Source organism: Oncorhynchus kisutch, linkage group LG17 (assembly GCF_002021735.2).
Source record: "Oncorhynchus kisutch isolate 150728-3 linkage group LG17, Okis_V2, whole genome shotgun sequence".
NCBI classification, from domain to species: Eukaryota; Metazoa; Chordata; class Actinopteri; order Salmoniformes; family Salmonidae; genus Oncorhynchus; species Oncorhynchus kisutch.
The window spans coordinates 66,601,044-66,622,506 of record NC_034190.2 but is presented as its reverse complement, the minus strand read 5'-3'; the positions used below and the strand labels follow the sequence as shown (position 1 = coordinate 66,622,506).

Here is a 21,463-nt window from a genome sequence, read left to right as displayed (position 1 = left end):
AACAGCAGATGTGTGGAATGGGTCACAAGGTTAAACTTGATATATGAGAAAGAGCTATCCCCCAGCCAGATAGCATTTGCCATGAAGACTGTTCTTATTGTACAGAGTTTGCCTCCGAAGACAAGACTTTTAAATCAATTGTCAACTCCAGATACCCCTTTCTCAAGAAAAATGTATGTCCTTGACCACATGCCTAAACGAACTCAAGGAGGGGAGTGAGCTTCTAGGTCCTACACTATCCCAGGATAGGTGCAACATCAGAGATGACTTACAATGTTTCCAGACACTACCCCACACATCCTGTCTCAGACCTTATCTCCCCCAAAGGAGGGAGTGACTGGGCACAGACATTGTGGAGACAAGTAATTGGTTCCCCATTAATCTACATGTGAAGACAATGTTCCCTCCTGTCCTCTTTTCTTTCTGATATTTTGCATAGCAACAGGGACATGTGATAGACAAGCCTGACTTCTCCCCTCTGTGGGCCCCAGGTGACTGAGGCCCATATGAAGGAGGAAGTGCAACTGCCAACACCAGAGTCTGAAGGGATACATTCTAATAAAAAGAGTTCAACAGTTCAATCATATAAGCATATTAAGTATCGGGTTTCAGGTAAGACCCAGATGCAGACAAAGTTGAAGTAACAACAGTTTATTAATCCAACAGGGGCAGGCAAAAGACAGGTCAATTGCAGGCAGGGGTCATAATCCAGATAGGTGGGGCAAAGGTACAGGACGGCAGGCAGGCTCAGGGTCAGGGCAGGCAGAAAAGGTCTACACCGGGAAAACTAGAAAACAGGAACAATCGAAAGACAGGAACAGAGGGAAAAATGCTGGTAGGCTTGACGAAACAAAACTATCTGGCAACAGACAAACAGAGAACACAGGTACAAATACACAGGGGATAATGGGGAAGATTGGCGACACCTGGAGGGGGGGTGGAGACAATCACAAAGACAGGGGAAACAGATCAAGGTGTGACATTATGCAGATAAGACATCTTAATGATCTATGTTACTGAGCTTATTCTGATTCTTCCGCCACAATATCCGTGATCCTTGGGACGTCCCTTCCCTAAACCCTCTTCTAAAAGGCAGGATACCTCCAGGCAAATCTGGTTAGAAGGATGTGATGGTTGTGATGATTTCATTTCAACCAGTTTTGCCCGCAGGGTAATTTAGGCCTGGAACAAAGTTTCCATTTGTAATTCTTCCATGTTTAGATGTTACAAAATGATGGAGAATAAAAATGAATTGAAGACCTGTGTGGAATTGTCTTGATAGTCTTGCACTGCATCATTAAAATTACATTTTAGGGATAGCTGTATTTCTAAACTCTGAACATCCCAGACTTTTAATGTAACTCTTGACCCTATGGGCCCTAAAAGCAAGTTGATTTATTAGCTTGACTTTAGATCAAAGAAATGGATTAGTTATTGTGAGAGGAGATTTAATTATCCAAGTATCAGTTCATAGTCAGCACGTTGCCTTGTTACAACAATATTACTTCATAGACTTGTATTATTATTATTATTATCTGTTAACTGAATGCAGTAATGGATAACAGTTTACAGTTTGCAGTTGTACTTTCAAATACAATACAAGTTGTTTTAATCACCTACAGTATAAAAACACAACATGTAAAGTGTTGGTCCAATGTTTCGTGAGCTGAAATAAAATAAACCAGAAATGTTCCATATTTTGTGCACAAATTTGTTTACATCCCTGTTAGTGAGCATTTCTGCTTTGCCAAGATAATCCATCCACCTGACAGGTATGGCATATCAAGAAGCTGATTCACCAGCATGATCATTACACAAGTGCATCTTGTGCTGGGAACAATAAAAGGCCACCCTAAAATGTGCAGTTTTGTCACACAACACAATGCAACAGATGTCTGAACTTTTGAGGGAGCGTGCAGTTGCCATCCTGACTGCAGGAATGTCCACCACAGCAATTGAATGTTAATTCTCTACCATAAACTGCCTCCAAAGTGATTTTAGAGAATTTGTCAGTACGTCCCACTGGCTTCACAACTGCAGACCACATGTAGCCACGCCAGCCCAGGACCTCCACTTCCGGCTTCTTCACCTGTGGGATCATCTGAGACCAGCCACCCGGACAGCTGATAAAATTGGGTTTGCACAACTGAATAATTTCTGCACAAACTGTCAGAAACCGCCTCAGGGACGCTCATCTGCATGTTCGCGTCCCCACCAGGGTCTTGACCTGACTGCAGTTTGGCATCGTAGCCGACTTCAGTGTGCAAATGCTCACCTTTCATGGCCACTGGCACGCTGGAGAAGTGTTCTCTTCACGGATGAATCCTGGTTTCAACAGTCCCGGGCAGATGTGTATTGCGTTGTGTTGGTGAGCGATTTGCTGATGTCAACATTGTGAACAGAGTGCCCCATGGTGGTGGTGGGGTTATGGTATGGGCAGGCATAAGCTACAGAAGACAAAAACAATTGCATTTTATCAATGGCAATTTGAATGCCTAGAGAGAACATGACGAGATGCCATTCATCGGCGGCCATCACCTCATGTTTCAGCATGATAATGCACAGCCTCATGACGGAGCTGTAAAACACAAAAGGGGGCATATTTGCACATTATGGTCTTGTGAAGGCTGGCTGAATTCTGGAAAAGAGTATCTTATCTTAGCATGTCTACAGATTCTCCCTTCTTCCTGTTTTTGTTTGCTTGGAAATCTTGATACTGGAGACTGTTATTTGAAGTAACTGTGTAACCAAGGGTTGGTTATACTCCTAAAATGTCAAGTTATGTATCACTAGATTTTATTTTATACAAGATTATGAGTATACTGGGCAACTTTCATAAGGCCTGGATGCCTTAAATGGAATAAAGGAGTCTGCATTGAGAAAATGCCCACGTCAGGAGAAATACGTGTTTAGGCAATCCCTAGCTGCTGGCCTGCTCAGTCCTGGCCCTGGGGGTCTGCCATCCTGTGGGTTGTCACTCTAGCCTTGGCCTAACACACCCAAAACCAATAATGAATATTTCACTAAGATTCTAAAGCTGAGTCGGATGTGTTGGGTTGGGGCGCTGCAGAGGGTGAGATGGTATGTTAAAGAAGAATGGTAGAAAGTGTAAGCAGAGTGAGCTGAAGACAGGAGGATAAATGGAAGTGAATGATCGCAGGTGGTAGGTGTGGTGAAGTTCTCAGAGCCCGAGGCTTGCACCGAGGGTCAGGATAAAGATAAGTCTGATAGTAGGGGTGAAGTTTTTGAAGTTTTTGGAAAAAGTGGACCCATGCCTTTTGGCTGAACTATTTGTAATTTCAGGGTGGGTGAAAACAGAGTTGGGTGATGTGGAATTGGTGAGGGTAACCAGAAGTGGTTTTGTGATAATTATTTGTGTTTCTGCTGGTCAGAGGGAGCAGGCACTCCGCTTTAAATGAATGGGGTAAGAGATGTGAATTGTTTTGCTCCCATGAAAAGAGCACCATTGAAAGGAGTGATTACTGGGGTAGCGGTAAATGTGAAAGTTGACCAACTGAAGGGGAAGATTCCTGGTGTTTGTGATGCTCGTCATTTGGGGCGCGCAGGAAGGGTGACGCGAGTGGTGAAACAGAAGAGTCGTTGTCTGTTCTTTTGAGTTTTGATGTTGTGTCTTTACCTGATAAAGAGATGTTAGGATATACTGTATAAGGTATCCTGTATGAGCTTTTGTGCTGAATACATTACATTGTTACAGGTGTCAAGCTTATGGGAATGTGGCAGAAGTGTGAAGGAGGGAGGTTCCTATGTGTGAGAAGTGTGCAGAAGGGCATGAAGCATGTGTAGCATTGGGGAAAGTATTGGTATGTGTGTGCGAGGGTGGGTGTGCACATGGGTGTGCGAGACTTCCCAGCTAGCAATGAAGAATCTGCCCAGAAGCCGGCCCTCTTCCGGGGGGCCGGAACTGATTGAATTGGCCCTGTGTTGGACTCGGCCTGGAATCAAAATGAATGACTGCCCTGAATCGGCCCAAGTATATCGGGCCGTTTCCATCTACTGGAATTCAGCTAACTTTGCCGGCATCTTACCAGAATCCCCCCAGAAGCGGCCCGATGCAAATTTAAATAAATGTATACAAAATTACCTGATTGTCATTTTAAATATTACTATTATATATTTTATGCAAAAAATGATACCCATCCACCCCCTAAAAATATATGTTGGACCGTACACCTGGGGACCCTGTCAGCGTGCATGCACCTGGCCCTCCACCGGAGTCGCTACAGCGCGATGAGGTAAGGACATTCCGGCCGGCCAAACCCTCCCCTAACTCAGAAGATGCTGGGCCAATTGTGCTTCGCCTCATGGGTCTCCCGGTCGCGGCCGGCACGGGTATCGAACTAGCATCTGTAGCAAAGCAGTTTTCACTGCGATGCAGTGTCTTAGACCGCTGCACCACTCGGGAGGCTCCATCCACAAAGTTTTGAATGCTTATAAATTGCGTTACATAAAGTACTAAAATACTACTTAATCTGGACTCTGAAAGAATTTAATTTAAATGTTAATTGTATTTTTTGATCACAGAAACAATGAGAAAATATGGAACAATAAATAAATAATGAAATGTTATATAAAGCAGCCCATGTAATCATCTGCCAGAGAGTAGCCCCAATCGGCCTGAGACCCAAGTAATACATTTGGGCCAGATAACTCACACCAGAATCGGCCCAAGCTCAATCCCCGCATCCTAGAAATAAGTAATACTGCCTAAGGCGGCCCAGGGTCACATGACGTCGGCCGAGTCTGACTCTCGAGTGCCCCGACTCAGACGGAATTGGCCCAGATCCACTGTGCTAGCTGGGTTGACATCAGAAGATTTACAGGGTGTGTTAAGAGCTGGTGTCCCATCCTTTCATGCTGTTGGCCTGAAGTATGACTAAATAGATTTAAATAGTGTAGTAGGGTGGTGTGTGTTTTTATGTAGTTTTTTTGTGAGTGTAGTGTACATGGTAGGGTATTTTTATTTATTTAATCAATGTATAAGGGAGTTACATCCCAGTCTAGTAGGTGGCGGTAATGCAACATTTATTGGATACCAACCGCCGTTAAACCTCATCGAAGAAGGACAGGGGCGAGGAAGGAAAACTAACAAAAATGCTGTAAACTTTTGTTAAGTCGTGCCGACGTGATTAACATGCAAGTAAACAGTACCTTTCACGTTGGAGTTTATAGTACAAGCTCATAGAAAGGGTAACAAATTTGGAGGCACAGCTGGGAGTTATTTACATGTGAGCACAGGCCCATATTCATTGAACGGAAAACGAGTGAAAGACGTTTGAGAGTAACTAGCTAGCTAACGTTAGCGGGCTAACCACGCAACGGATTTCTAGCTATCTTGCCATTGCCTGCATTGTCGTTATTTCCACGTGAGTAGGAAAATATGAATCGAGAAAGAGAAACGTTGTTGGATGAAATCGAACAGAGTTTATGGACTTTAACTGAGGACAATTTACGGCACCTGTGTGTACGTTGTGGAATAGGAGGTGTAGATGACTCTGAAGTGAAAGGAAAGAGCCGTCGCGCATTGCGGCGCAAACTGATTCAAGATTACTGTGAGAAGGAGGATTTAATGGAATCAGAGGACGAGGGAATATTTTGTCTGTTACAATTGAAAGACGAAATAAAAGTAATATCAGACTCGGAGGATGCTGCGAACCGTCTGCCTACAAATCCTAGCCAGTCGGCGCCAACGACGCACTTGGACAGCGAACCCAGCGGAGAGACAGGAGCTGCGGCAGGACGGAAAGAGGAGGTAGGGGGTCCTCAGTCCAGCAGAAAGGTGAGCCCGGCTACTGAAAGGCATACACCACAGAGAGAGAGAGTGGAGTTTAGTATGCCCAGTCATAAAGACTTTTAAAATCCACGGACAGATAGATCAGAATCAGAAAGCAAGCTCAGCTTCAGCAGCCTAGAACATCAGATTGAAAATGTACTGAGAAAAGGATACACTGAATTAGAAATCATAGAAGCAGTAATCAGAGCTGTGAGCCCAGGGTTTTAAGATGAGGTGTTATATGGAGGGGAAAACAGACATGACATTCTACACACTAGAAAAGTTCACTAAGGCAACAAAAAGAGCCTGCAGAGTCTTGAACTTCCTAGTCTTCGACCTGAGACAGTGTTATCAGCCTTAGCTCGTGCCCAATCAGGAATTAAATATGGGTGAGTTAGTTAAGAGCCAGTGCCTGCACACCATCGTTACTGGATTAACAAACGATAACGTCAGGACAGAGATTAGAGTGCATCTCCAGAATTTTAACACCAGTCATGAACTGTTGCTTGAGAAAATGCTAATTGCTCAGGGCAATGAAAGCGAACACATGCAAAAGGCCAGGATTGGACGTGAGTTCACACCCACATGAGTGAACGCACTACAGAGTGAGGATAATGGGGATAACGGAGAGGAATGAGCACAGGCAGAGCCCCCACAGACCACAGTCCGAAAACAAAATAAAGACAATTGATGCACGCGATCAAAGAACTGACATGTAGCATCATTAGTACAGTCAGTGCAAGGCCAGGGTGACAGTTAGGAATCACTCCAACAGAAAACCAAGTACAACCAACAGGGAGAGAAGAAAATTCAAAAGTTGTTATGAGACTGGTAAACAGACTGGTCATCAGACTTGCCAGCATTGCTACAATTGTGGCAGTGATAGCCATTGGGCAGTAGGATCTAGGGGCAACGCACAGCCATCGGGAAACGCCTGAGGGTCACAACCATGGAACGGTGTGTGACCTTAGATACGTCTAGTTCCATCCAGTGTTGCTGCAGTGTAAATGGAGAGAGAACCTCAGAGTTTAAGATGTGTTCATAAAGCTGCCTAATGTTCCAACAGGATCATTAGAATCAGCACTAACCTACATTTAAGACTGCTCGCAAAATGAAAGACCACAACTCACCTTGTCCCATGACACAGAGAGAGTGGGGACCAACTACTCCAGCTACCCCATACATGTAGCACAGTTCATTGGAAATAAATGTCAAGTGTGGTGTTATTTGCAGGGCGTAAATACGCAAGCACTATGAGACACGGGCTCAGGTGTCCATAAGTAATGGAGAAGACAAGCACTATAGGACACAGGGAATCAGGTATCCATCATAAGTGAGGAATGGAGAAGACAAGCACTATAGGACACAGGGAATCGGGTATCCATCATAAGTGAGGAATGGAGAAGACAAGCACTATGGGACACAGGGAATCAGGTATCCATCATAAGTGAGGAATGGAGAAGACAAGCACTATGGGACACAGGGAATCAGGTATCCATCATAAGTGAGGAATGGAGAAGACAAGCACTATGGGACACAGGGAATCGGGTATCCATCATAAGTGAGGAATGGAGAAGACAAGCACTATGGGACACAGGGAATCAGGTATCCATCATAAGTGAGGAATGGAGAAGACAAGCACTATGGGACACAGGGAATCAGGTATCCATCATAAGTGAGGAATGGAGAAGACAAGCACTATGGGACACAGGGAATCGGGTATCCATCATAAGTGAGGAATGGAGAAGACAAGCACTATGGGACACAGGGAATCAGGTATCCATCATAAGTGAGGAATGGAGAAGACAAGCACTATGGGACACAGGGAATCAGGTATCCATCATAAGTGAGGAATGGAGAAGACAAGCACTATGGGACACAGGGAATCAGGTATCCATCATAAGTGAGGAATGGAGAAGACAAGCACTATGGGACACAGGGAATCAGGTATCCATCATAAGTGAGGAATGGAGAAGACAAGCACTATGGGACACAGGGAATCGGGTATCCATCATAAGTGAGGAATGGAGAAGACAAGCACTATGGGATACAGGGAATCGGGTATCCATCATAAGTGAGGAATGGAGAAGACAAGCACTATGGGACACAGGGAATCGGGTATCCATCATAAGTGAGGAATGGAGAAGACAAGCACTATGGGACACAGGGAATCAGGTATCCATCATAAGTGAGGAATGGAGAAGACAAGCACTATGGGACACAGGGAATCAGGTATCCATCATAAGTGAGGAATGGAGAAGACAAGCACTATGGGACACAGGGAATCAGGTATCCATCATAAGTGAGGAATGGAGAAGACAAGCACTATGGGACACAGGGAATCAGGTATCCATCATAAGTGAGGAATGGAGAAGACAAGCACTATGGGACACAGGGAATCAGGTATCCATCATAAGTGAGGAATGGAGAAGACAAGCACTATGGGACACAGGGAATCAGGTATCCATCATAAGTGAGGAATGGAGAAGACAAGCACTATGGGACAGAGGGAATCAGGTATCCATCATAAGTGAGGAATGGAGAAGACAAGCACTATGGGACACAGGGAATCGGGTATCCATCATAAGTGAGGAATGTAGAAGACAAGCACTATGGGACACAGGGAATCGGGTATCCATCATAAGTGAGGAATGGAGAAGACAAGCACTATAGGACACAGGGAATCGGGTATCCATCATAAGTGAGGAATGGAGAAGACAAGCACTATAGGACACAGGGAATCAGGTATCCATCATAAGTGAGGAATGGAGAAGATTGAATTTGCCACACACGCATTAGACCTCTGGCAGAAATCATAAGCAATACTAGGGTTGCACATTTTGTGGAATATTCAGAGGTGGAAACTTTCAGTGGGAATATATGGGAATTAATGGAAATATATGCACATTAATATTAATACTATTTAAATGTTTTTTTGCATTGGATATATTTACCATATCATATGGAGACAGAAACATACACATTTTATCTTATTATAAGTATACTTAATTGCAAATGATTCAATCCTTCCAATAGAAAAAAACAACATTTAGTTACGAATTGAACTTTAATTAAATGAGTTGACTCATGGGATGGGAATATTGAATGATCCCCAATGATCCATTGCATCTCCCAAAAACGTTTTCAACATGCATCTGTTGAATGATAGTCTAGAAACTAAAGCTTTGGTTGTCTTCCTCTTAGACTTCCATGTCTTCTCCCTGGACCTCTCCAATGTTCACCTCTTGAACATCAGACTCTGAGGTGGCTCCACCAGGTGGCTGATGAGATATGTTGTTACCGCTGCCATATTGCATCTCCATCCCAATTCCCTTGCTTGGAAGTGTACTTTGCCAGACTGCCAAGAACCTTGCACTCATCCAGGCCAAGGTGGCGAGACACGGTACTGATGACACCATAGGCCTTGTTGATCTGCACCAGACAGGATGCTCTTGCCAGCATACTTGGGTCCAACATGTACGCTGCGGCGTGTATGGGCTTCAGGCAGAAGTCGTTACGCTTTTTGATGTATTTCAGAACTGCAGTTTCCTCTGCTTGGAGCAACAGTGAAGAGGGTGTGGCAGTACGGATTTCTGCTCTTACATCTGTAAGCAGTCTGAACATCAGAAGGATGGCATTGTCTCCCTCAATCCGTGCAATGGCTACTGCTATAGGTTTCAGGCTGCTTACCACTCTCTCCCAAAATACATCATCCAGGAGGATCCTCTTGATGGGGCTGTTCATATCGGCAGACTGATATAGCCATTTCTTGGAGAGACTCCTTCCCCTCCAGGAGACTGTCAAACATGATGACAACACCACTCCAGCGGGTGTTGCTGGGCAGCTTTAATGTGGTGCTCTTATTCTTCTCACTTTGCGTGGTGAGGAAGATTGCTGCTATAACTTGATTACCCTTCACGTACCTAACCATTTCCTTGGTGCTCTTGTGGAGTGTATCCATTGTTTTCAGTGCCATAATGTCCTTGAGGAGCAGATTCAATTCATGAGCAGAACAGACAATGGGTGTTATGTGAGGGTAGGACTCCTCCACTTTAGACCAAGCAACCTTCATGTTCACAGCCTTGTCTGTCACCAGTGCAAATACCTTCTGTGGTCCAAGGTCATTGATGACTGCCTTCAGCTCATCTGCAATGTAGAGACCGGTGTGTCTGTTGTCCCTTGTGTCTGTGCTCTTGTAGAATACTGGTTGAGGGGTGGAGATGATGTACTTAATTATTCCTTGCCCACGAACATTTAACCACCCATCAGAGATGATTGCAATACAGTCTGCTTTCTCTATGATTTGCTTGACCTTCACTTGAACTCTGTTGAATTCTGCATCCAGCACATTAGTAGATAAAGCATGTCTGGTTCAATGGGTGTATGCTGGGTGAAGAACATTCAGAAATCTCTTCCAATACACATTTTCTGTGAGCATCAGAGGTGAACCAGTTGCATACACAGCTCAAGCAAGACATTCATCAGCATTTCTCTGACTACATTCCTCCATTGAGTCAAAAAAACTTCTGATTCCAGGAGGACCCTGAGCTGTTGCTATCGATAAGATGTCTGATTCATAATTTAAAACTCAAATAGAAGTAGAGAGACTTTTGTCAGAGGTTGCTTGTTGTGAGCGCTGAGGGAACTTTATGCACTTGGCCAGATGATTCTGCATCTTTGAATTCTTCACATGATTTGGCACAGTATTTGCAAATGTACACAGCTTTTCCTTCTACATTAGCTGCCGTGGCATTTTCCTGTATAGATTAGAAGAAAGTGAGTAAAAAATTTTTTTTAAATAAAGTTCCATGTACAGATAATTAGTTAAGCAGTTAGATTAAACGACTCCTTTGTAAGATGCATATTTAAAAATGAAACATGTATGAAAACAGGTGAATAAACACTCCTCAGTTAGCAGGCTCAAGCAAGCTAAAACCCACAACTGAGAGTCATTGCATATGGCTCCCGCACTCTGACACAAGCAGAGAGAAACTATCACCTTCACCCGGGGAAACTGGAATTCTTGACCTTTTTGACCCCTTGATATATATATATATATATAAACTACAGCGAGACTGAATTCCACCGGTCATCGCTGGGTGGCGGAGCTATCTGACTTTAATCCCACACTGAAGTATCGTCCTGAAAATGTAAACACTGACGCAGACTTTGTCATGTTCTTCTTTGCATGCTGAACATTAAATGGAAGAATGCACCGAGAAACACTCACCTGAGACGGTAAAAGCAACACTCAATAATGTTCAGACACAACAGAATGACTGTGTAACTTGGATATCCGCAGTCACACTAAGGCCATCAGTGCAAGAGGAGCTGTTAAGGTGGGTGGGAACAGTTACAGACCGATTGTCTCCACACGATCTCATGCAGGCTCAGTTAAAGGATGCAGCTGTATGGTGAATCTTGGAACTGAAAAGGCAAAGGACTAAGACAAAACCAACAATGTCAACAAAAGTCATGCTAAGTCAGTTACTGCAAGAGTGTAACAGGCTCCATGTCTCACCAGAGGGATTATTACAAAGGGAAACAGCAGAAAGGACACAATTTGTGGTACCAAGTCAGTACAGAACACTAAATGACAAGTACTTAGGCACTGAAATGGCCCATCTAGGAACAGAAAGAGTGTTGAACTTATTAACACAAACACTTTTATTGGCCACGCATGCAACATGGCATTGAACAATTTATCACTAAAGTGTGTATCAAACAAAATAGACCCTGTGTAATAACTAGGACTCCAATGCAACATGTACGGGCTACAGGTCCTTTCCAGATTTCAATTTACTGCATTTGGAGAAGAGCAGAGGGTGCTATGAGTACATAGCATTTTAGTTATTTTAGATAACAAAATATGCACATGCCAACCCCACCAGAAATAAGTCAGGGAAAACTGCAGCAAAAAAAGCTTTTCGAGGACTTTTTCCTGAAGTTTTTGGCTTTGTCATAAACCATCATGATCAGGGAAGAGAGTCTGAAAATCAGTTCTTCAGAGCCTTCCAGAACCTCTCCATATTATCCACAGGGGAATCCGGTGGAGAGATTTAACCATACACTAAGGTCATTCATGCATATATTGTACCACAAGTGAAGCTACTGGATTAGCATCACATTTCCTGCTATTTGGAAGGGCTCAACTGCTACCCTATTGACCCTTTCTTTGGGTTACAGATAAAGGAACAGGAGAAATCATGCTGAGAAGTTGCAGCAACAGATGGCGGAATACTATGATATCGCCATAGGAAACATGGAGAAATCAACAGCAAAGTTAAAAGCCTACTACGATCGGAATAAAATGAGTTTGGTTCTGTTCTCAGGGGATCATGTCAGAACGTGGGGCACCGGGAAAGCTAAGATCACACTGGGAGGACCAAATACACATGGTAGTAACAAGGAAAGGTGACTGCCCTGTCTAGGAGGTCAAACCCGAGAGGGGTACAGACAGGGCCTGGGTTTTGCGTTGCAATATGCTCTTGTCAGGTAATTCTCTACCATTTGATGAACCAGTTCAAGCACCGCGTAGTCTGTGGAGAAGGGAACCGCCCCAGCGTAGGGGTCTGTGGAGGAGGGAACCGCCCCAGCATAGAGGTCTGTGGAGAAGGGAAATGCTGAGAGCGCTGAGTCAGAGCTCAGATGAGGATTCTTATCCAGTATTCATCAACAGGCCACTTATGGATGACGAGAGCAGACAGAGTAGCACACAGCTGGTATCCGATAATAGTGAGGAACAGGATCAGACTGATAGAAACTTCACTGTGAAGGAGTGCCAACCTGTCCTCTGGGAGACCCAAGAAGAGGACAGGGGGTTCAGCCTGGCAGAGGAGGCCCAGAGACATCCTAACCTATAACAATTTAGTGCTGCCATGCTCTTATCAGGATACGAACAAGAGATTCTCTTATTATTAATGAACAGTACCTTTCGCTTTGGAGTTTATATTATAAGCTCACTGAAAGAGTAAAATAAACGTTTGTTGTAGCCGTCAATGAGCTTGCTGCACCCGCTACTGAGAATTTTGACAATTTTTCAGCAGCAAACTGCTCTTAACTCTTCAATGTTTGAGGGGTGCCCTCCACCAACTGCTTTTTTCATCTTTTGGTTTTGGATGTGATTCAGATCTGGACTCGTTGCTGATTCAGATCTGGACCCCAGAACAGTCCAGCATCTCTTGTTAACCATTCCTGGTTGCTTTTTGATGTGTGTTTGGGGTCGTTCTCCTGCTGGAAGATCTACAACCTTTAATGAAGACCCAGTTCTGGGCACTGTGCTGAACATTGGACTCAAACAGCTGGTAATCTTCTGATTTCATGATGCCTTGTGCACATTCAAGACATCCAGTACCAGAGGCAGCAAAGCAACCTCACAGCATTATCAAACCTCCCCCATCTTTTATTCTAGGGAGTTATTTTATTTTCACTTAATTTGGTCGTAAATAAACACAACACTCATCTGTATTGCCAAATAGCTATAATTTTGTTTTATTAGTCCATAGTACATCATTTGTCTCCCATGTCAACGAAAACATCCATTCTCTTGTTCAGTTCACAGGCATGCTACCTGTGCTCCCTCTAGAAGTCCTGGAGGAGATGCTCCTAAATGTCCCTCCACAGCAGGTGGTGTGTGTCTGTCGACTTGTGTGTCGTGAGTGGAAAGAAGTGGTGGACAGTGATTCCCTTTGGAGAGAGAGGTGCCGAAGAGAAGGATACCAGACATATGTGACTAAACTACCTAAAGACTGGCGTTTGTTTTACTTCTTGTGTAAGAAGAGACGTAATCTTCTCAAGAACCCCAGAGCAGATGGTAGGAGTCAAAACAACAATGTCTAAATTCTCTGTTGGTGTATGGGGGGGTCCTGTTATTAACCCCAGAACCCACATTTCAAATCCCTCCCTTACTATTTTTCTCCAGATAAATTCAAGGGCTGGCAAATTATGGAGAATGGAGGGGATAAATGGAAAATAGAGTCAGTGGATGAAGTGCCGCTTCCTGACAACACTGTCCAAAAGTACTTTGCGACTTCTTACTCGTGAGTATACTGCTATACCATTTTAGTTTTTCGGTGAGAGAATATCACTTGGTCCCACTTCGTTTCACATCCACATTGGTGTTGTATTTCTTTTCCAGCTCTTCTAATACATTTGAATGGTAATAATGCCTATGATGCAAGATTGATACAGTGCAATTGACAATGACCTTGCTGTCTAGCCCAGGGTTGGGAGCCACAAAAAAAATCTGAATTCATCATGGGAGTCCTCAGTGGCTCGCGGGCCTGCATACCCACATCCATACCCCCAGCGTGCGAGCAAAACATATTAGCGGCCCTCTTGACAGTGGAGAGAAAAAGTTTTAGATTTAATTTCCTGCAATTCTACACATTTTGCCATGGGGCATAGAAAAATTGTAGTGGTTTTAAATCAAGAAGGCACTTTGTAATGGGCGGAGAGAGAAATGCAGTTCTACAGCGTATTTCCAGCAATTCTCCAACTTGTGCCAAAGGGCGGAGAGAAATGTTGGCGGTATTTAATATTTTTGATGGTGACGAACAAAATCAATGGGGGCCTGGGTCGGTAATACGACCATGATTAAGTCAAGTTTAGATAGTCCAGCGGCGAGCTAACTTACCAACCTTAAAGGTTTTTGCTGACGTAGGCTAATTGAGTGACTATCAGTGACTAACATAAGAGAGAAACTGCTGATGCACAACCTAATTTTGAGATTGCACCTTGTGTATTCTACTATTTACATTTTATTGAACCTTTATTTAACTAGGCAAGTCGGTTAAGAACAAATTCTTATTTACAATGAGTTGCCCATCCCTGGTCTAGCCTATATGGACACTTAGATGGCTGCTTACTTATCAACCTTGGTATATGTGTTGGCTGTGTGTGTCGTCTTGTCTTTGGTTAATCTCAGGACCTGCAGGAAGTCTCAGCTGATTGACTTGGAGAAAGAGGGTTACAGGCCTTCTTTCATGGATGACTTTCAACCCGACATCAATATATCCGACTGGTGAGAGGAATATTAGAATTTTGTCATTCAGTGTCTGCTACTCTATACTTGTCAGAGGAATAGACTACTGTACAACTTGTATGTTTGTGTGTCCATATCAGGTATGCTCCACGGAGGGAATGTGGCGCTAAATATGAGATCTGTGTTGAGTTGCTAAATCATAAGAAGCAGCCAATTAAGAAGTTTAGTCCAGGAACTGTCATCTTTCAAAACTGGGATGATCATAAATGGAATCAGGTAAAACCTTCAGACTTTAAGACTTTTAGCTGACTACACAATCAACAATGTGGTTTCTCCTTGTCTTGTGTTTTACTAAGATTGTGTGCATTAGACATTTTCAGTGATTGCATTGTTTTATTTATTTGCACCAAAAAATACTATTAAAAGACAAACAGTGCAGATAAAAACAAGGTAAAAAGGTGTGCATGTGAGGTTGTAAACCTAAGAAAGAACTATATATTAGTATCAGTCAAAGTTTGGACACTTACCCATTCCAGGGTTTTTCTTTATTTTTACTATTTTCTACATCCAAGACATCAAAACTCTGAAATAACACATATAGAATCATGTAGTAACCATTTTTTTTTTTTTACCTTTTATATTTGAGATTCTTCACAGTAGCGACCCTTTGCCTTGATGACAGCTTTGCACACTCTTGGCATTCTCTCAACCAGCTTCATGAGGTAGTCACTTGGAATGCGTTTCAATTAACAGGTGTGCTTTGTTAAAAGTTAATTTGTGGAATTTCTTTCCTTAATGCGTTTGAGCCAATCAGTTGTGTTGTGACAAGGTAGGGGTGGTATACAGAAGATAGCCCTATTTGTTAAAAGACCAAGTCCATATTATGGCAAGAACAGCTCAAATAAGCAAAGCGAAACAACAGTCCGTCATTACTTTAAGACATGGGGAACATTTCAAGAACTTTGAAAGTTTCTTCAAGTGCAGTCGCAAAAACCATCAAGCGCTATGATGAAACTGGCTGTTATGGGGACCCGGACAGGAAGGGAAGACCCAGAGTTACCTCTGCTGCAGAAGATAAGTTCGGTAGAGGTAACTGCACCTCAGATTGCAGCTCACATAAATGCTTTACAGAGTTCAAGTAACAGACACATATCAGAATTAACTGTTCAGAGGAGACTGCATGCATCAGTCCTTCATGGTCAAGTTGCTGCAAAGAAACCACTACTAAAGGACACCAATAATAAGAAGAGACTTGCGTGGGCCAGGAAACACAATCAATGGACATTAGACTGGTGGAAATCTGTCCTTTAGTCTGATGAGTCTAAATTTTAGATTTTTGGTTCCAACCGCCTTGTCTTTGTGAGATGCAGAGTAGTTGAACGGATGATCTCTGCATGTGTAGTTCCCACTGTGAAGCATGGAGGAGGAGGTGCATTTGCTGGTGACACGGTGGGAACTACACATGCCGAGATCAAGATTTATTTCGAATTCAAGGCACACTTCACCAGCATGGCTACCACAGCATTATGCAGTGTCTTGCCATCCAATCTGGCAGTGGGGCTATCATTTGTTTTTCAACAGGACACTGACTCAACACACCTCCAAGCTGTGTAAGGGCTATTTGACCAAGAGAGAGAGTGATGGAGTGCTGCATCAGATGACCTGGCCTCCACAATAACCCGACCTCAACCCATTGAGATGGTTTGTGATGAGTTGGACTGCAGAGTGAAGAAAAAGCAGCCAACAAGTACTCAGCATTTGTGGGAACTCCTTCAAGACGGTTGGAAAAGCATTGCCAAGAGTGCAAAATGCCAAGAGTGCAAAACCGTCATCAAGGCAAAGGGTGGCTACTTTGAAGAATCTCAAATATAGATTTTTTGGGGTTACTACATGATTCCATGTGTTATTTCATAGTTTTGATGTCTTTACTATTATTATACGATGTAGAAAATAGTAAAAAAATAAAGAAAAACCCTTGAATGAGTAGGTGTGTCCCCAACTTTTGACTGGTACTGTATATACAGTGCCTTCAGAAAGTATTCAGACCTTGACTTTTTCCAAATTTTGTCATTAAATAAAATTGTATTGGTCACATACAGGTGTTTAGCAGATGTTATTGCGGGTGTAGCGAAATCTTGTGCTTCAAGTTCCGACAGTGCAGTAATATCTAACAATTTCACAACATATACCTACTACACACATCTAAGGAAGGGAATTAAGAATATATAAATATATGGACGAGCAATGTCAGAGGCGCATAGAATAAGATACAGTAGAATAGTATAGAATACAGTATATGAGATGAGTGCAAGATATGTAAACATTACTAACGTGACCAGTATTCCATTTATTAAAGTGGCCAATGATTTAAAGTCTGTGTATATAGGCAGCAGCCTCTCTGTGCTTGTGATGGCTATTTAATTAACAGTCTAATGGCCTTGAGATAGAAGCTGTTTTTCAGTTTCTCTGCCCCAGCTTTGATGCACCTGTACTGACCTCGCCTTCTGGATGATAGCAGGGTGAACAGGCAGTGGCTCGGGTGGTTGTTGTCCTTGATGATCTTTATGGCCTTCCTGTGACATCGGGTGCTGTATGTGTCTTGTAGGGCACATTTGTTTGATTGCCTTGAGGAGAGAATGACTACTCTGTTTGTATTCTGCCATATTCCCAGTCACCTTGTCGTGGTTAAATGCGGTGGTTCGCTCTTTCAGTTTTGCTCAAATGCTGCCATCTATCCACGGTTTCTGGTTAGGGTAGGTTTTAAGTCATTTGGTACAACATCTCATATACACTTCCTGATAAACTCAGTCACCGTCTGTGTATTCATCAATATTATTCTCGGAGGCTGCCCGGAACACATCCCAGTCCGCGTGATCAAAACAATCTTGAAGCGTGGATTCCAATTGGTCAGACCAGTCTTGAATAGTCATTAGGACAGGTACTTCCTGTTACGTTACAGCCTTGATATAAAATGGATTAAACAAAACATTTTCCTTAGCAATCTACAAACAATACCCCATAATGACAAAGCGAAAACAGGTTTTATTTTAATATTTTGGCACATTTGATAAACAAATAAAGAAATACCTTGTTTACATAAGTATTCTGACCCTTTGCTATGAGATTTGAAATTGAGCTCAGATGCATCATGTTTCCATTGATCATCCTTAATGATTCTTCAACTTGATTGGAGTCCACCTGTGGTAAATTCAATTGATTGGACATGATTTGAATATGCAAGCACCTGTCTATATAAGGTTCCACAGTTGACTGTGCATGTCAGAGCAAAAACCAAGCCATGAGGTTGAAGGAATTGTCCGTAGAGCTCCGAGACGACACAGTTCCCTCAATCATACTTAAATGGAAGAAGTTTGGAACCACCAAGACTTTTCCTAGAGCTGGCCGCCCGGCCAAACTGCGCAATCGGGGGAGAAGGGCCTTGGTCAGGGAGGAGACCAAGAACCCAATGGTCACTCTAACAGAGCTCCAGAGATCCTCTGTGGAGATGGTTGTCCTTCTGGAAGGTTCTCCCATCTCTGCAGCAATCCACCATTAAGGCCATTATAGTAGAGTGGCCAGACGGAAGCGAGTCCTCAGTGAAAGGCACATGACAGCCTGCTTGGAGTTTGCAAAAGGCACCTGTCCGATGTAACCAAGAATTGACCTGAATACTAAGAGGAGACCTGGCACCATCCCTACGGTCAAGCAAGGTGGTGGCAGCATCATGCTGTGGGGATATTTTTCAGCAGCAGAGACTGGGAGACTAGTCAGGATCGAGGGGAAAGATGAACGAAGCAAAGTACAGAGAGCTCCTTGATGAAAACCTGCTCCAGAGCGCTCAGGACCTCAGACTGGGGCGAAGGTTTACCTTCCAACAGGACAACGAAGGACACAGCCAAGACAATGCAGGAGTGGTTTCGGGACAAGTCTGAATGTCCTTGAGTGGCCCAGTCAGAGCTCGGACTTAACCCGATCTAACATCTCTGGAGAGACTTTAAAATAGCTGTGCTGCAACTCTCCCCATCCATCCTGACAGAGCTTGAGAGGATCTGCAGAGAAGAATGGGAGAAACTCCCCAAATACAGGTGTGCCAAGCTTGTAGCGTCATACCCAAGAAGACTCAAGGCTGTAATTGCTGCCAAAGGTGTTTCAACAAAGTACTGAGTAAAGAGTCAGAATACTTATGTAATATTTCAGTTTTTTGTATTTTTTTATACATTTGCAAACATTTCATTGCTTTGTCATTTTTTGGTATTGTGTGTAGATTGATGAGGGGAAAAATACTATTTAATCCATTTTAGAATAAGGCTGTAACATAACAAAATGTGGAAAAAGTCAAGGGGTCTGAATACTTTCCAGAAAGCACTGTACACTGACTGGTAATGTACAGTTGAAGTCAGAAGTTTACGTACACTTAGGCTGGAGTCATTAAAACATGTTTTTTAACCACTCCACAAATGTCTCGTTAACAAACTTTAGTTTGGGCAAGTCGGTTAGGACATATACTTTGTGCATGACACAAGTAATTTTCCAACATTTATTTACAGACAGATTATTTCACACCTATTATTTCAAACCTGACTGTTACACCAGCTCTGTCAGGAGGAATGGGACAAAATTCATCCAATTTATTGTGGGAAGCTTGTGGAAGGCTACCCAAAACGTTTGGCCCAAGTTAGACAATTTAAAGGCAATGCTACCAAATACTAATTGAGTGTATGTAAACTTCTGACTGACTGGGAATGTGATGAAATAAATAAAAGCTGAAATAAATCTCTACTATTCTGACATTTCACATTCTTAAAATAGTGGTGATCCTAACTGACCTAAAACAGGGCATTTTTTACTAGGATTACATGTTTGTGAATTGTGAAAAACTGAGTTTAAATGTATTTGGCTAAGGTGTATGTAAACTTCTGACATCAACTGTATATACAAAACAGATTGTTCCCAATTAAACAAAGCATACTAATTACAATTGAACATGAAAATATGGTCTCTTCAATGATCCTCTTCCATGTTTCAGATGACTCATGTGTTCAAGAATTATGGACCAGGTGTGCGGTACATCCGATTCATTCATGGAGGAAAGGATACTCTGTACTGGGCCGGCTGGTATGGAATTCGGGTCACCAACAGTAGCATCGAGATCTGCCCATCGGTGGACAGATAGCTTTCGGTGTTCCCATTTACTCTCCTAAGAGGTTACATTTGAACATTGTGCCCACCTGCAAGCTTTACTTTAGCATCTGTACCTTAGCATAGTGTATACCTGTTCTGTCTTTTCTGCCTTTGGCACCCTGTTTCCATGTGGATATAGACGATTCTAGCTGTAGAATATATACTTTTTTATATATTAATATTCATTTTCCCCTAGTCTGATTTAGTGCCTGTTTTTGTCCACTCTGTACTAGTGAGTCCTTGTGGACACAGAAGACAAGAACGTGTTCCTCAGTCTTGTCTTTCAGTGATGGGGTTAGAGTATTTTGTATTTTAAACTGTAAGAAGGATATAGCCACATTTGTAGTAAGAAAACAGAAACCACTGTTTATTACAACCACATCTAGCTGCTGTCGTCAAGGGAAAGGGTGGCTACTTTGAAGAATCTCCAAATATATTTTGATTTAATACTTTTTTTGTTGATTACATATGTTATTTCATAGATTTGATGTCTTTACTATTATTCTACAATGCAGAAAATAAAGAAACCCTGGAATGAGGAGTCACCTTTTGACTGGTAATGTACAGTTGAAGTTGGAAGTTTACATATACTTATGTTGGATGTTAAAACTCGTTATTTTTATTATTTTACCCCCCTTTTTCGTGGTGTCCAATTGGTAGTAGTTGCTGTCCTATCGCTGCAACTCCCGTACGCCTCGGGAGAGGTGAAGGTCGAGAGCCATGCTTCCTCCACAACCCAACCAAGCCGCACCGCTTCTTAACACAGCGCGCATCCAACCCGGAAGCCATCCCCACCAATCAGAGGAAACACCGTACACCAAGCGACCTGGTCAGCGTGCACTGCTCCCGGCCCATCACAGGAGTCGCTAGTGCTAGATGAGATAAGGATATCCCTGCCGGCCAAACCCTCCCTAACCTGGACGGCTGCGACAGAGCCTGGACTCGAACTCAGAATCTCTGGTGGCACAGCTAGCACTGCGATGCAGTGCCTTAGAACACTGCGCCACCCGGGAGGCCTTAAATGTTGTTTTTCAACCACTCCACAAATGTCATGTTAACAAACTATAGTTTTGGCAAGTCGGATAGGACATCTACTTTGTGCATGACACAGATCATTTTTCCAACAATTGTTTACAGAAAGATTATTTCACTTATAAATCACTGTATCACAATTCAAGTGGGTTAGATGTTTACATACACTAAGTTGACTGTGCCTTCAAACAGCTTGGGAAATTCCAGAAAATGTCATGGCTTTAGAAGCTTCTGATAGGCTAATTGACATCATTTGAGTCAATTGGAGGTGTACCTGTGGATGTATTTTAAGGCCTACCTTCAAACTCAGTGCATCTTTGCTTGACATCATGGGAAAATCAAAAGAAATCAGCCAATACCTCAGAAAAAAAATTGTAGGCCTCTGGTTCATCCTTGGGAGCAATTTTCAAATGCCTGAAGGTACCATGTTCATCTGTAAGTATAAAAACCATGGGACCACGCAGCCATCATACCGC

General features: G+C 42.9%; 1 protein-coding gene across 3 annotated transcripts; it reads left to right on the top strand.

Moving 5' to 3' along the window:
* Positions 1–5,049: 5,049 nt before the first annotated feature.
* Positions 5,050–20,407, top strand: LOC109908141 (F-box only protein 44-like). 3 transcript variants are annotated; one of them, XM_031794406.1, is made up of 6 exons: positions 5,050–5,770; positions 13,346–13,604; positions 13,713–13,830; positions 14,718–14,813; positions 14,915–15,050; positions 19,801–20,407. In XM_031794406.1, exons 1-6 carry the CDS (start codon positions 5,399–5,401, stop codon positions 19,945–19,947), a joined length of 1,128 nt encoding a protein of 375 aa, XP_031650266.1. In that variant the 5' UTR covers positions 5,050–5,398; the 3' UTR covers positions 19,948–20,407. The 3 variants fall into 3 exon arrangements, with proteins under 3 accessions (XP_031650266.1, XP_020362235.1, XP_020362236.1); XM_020506646.2 differs by having other exon boundaries at positions 5,051–5,797; XM_020506647.2 differs by lacking the exon at positions 5,050–5,770 and adding an exon at positions 10,599–13,095.
* The last annotated feature ends 1,056 nt before the right edge of the window (positions 20,408–21,463 follow it).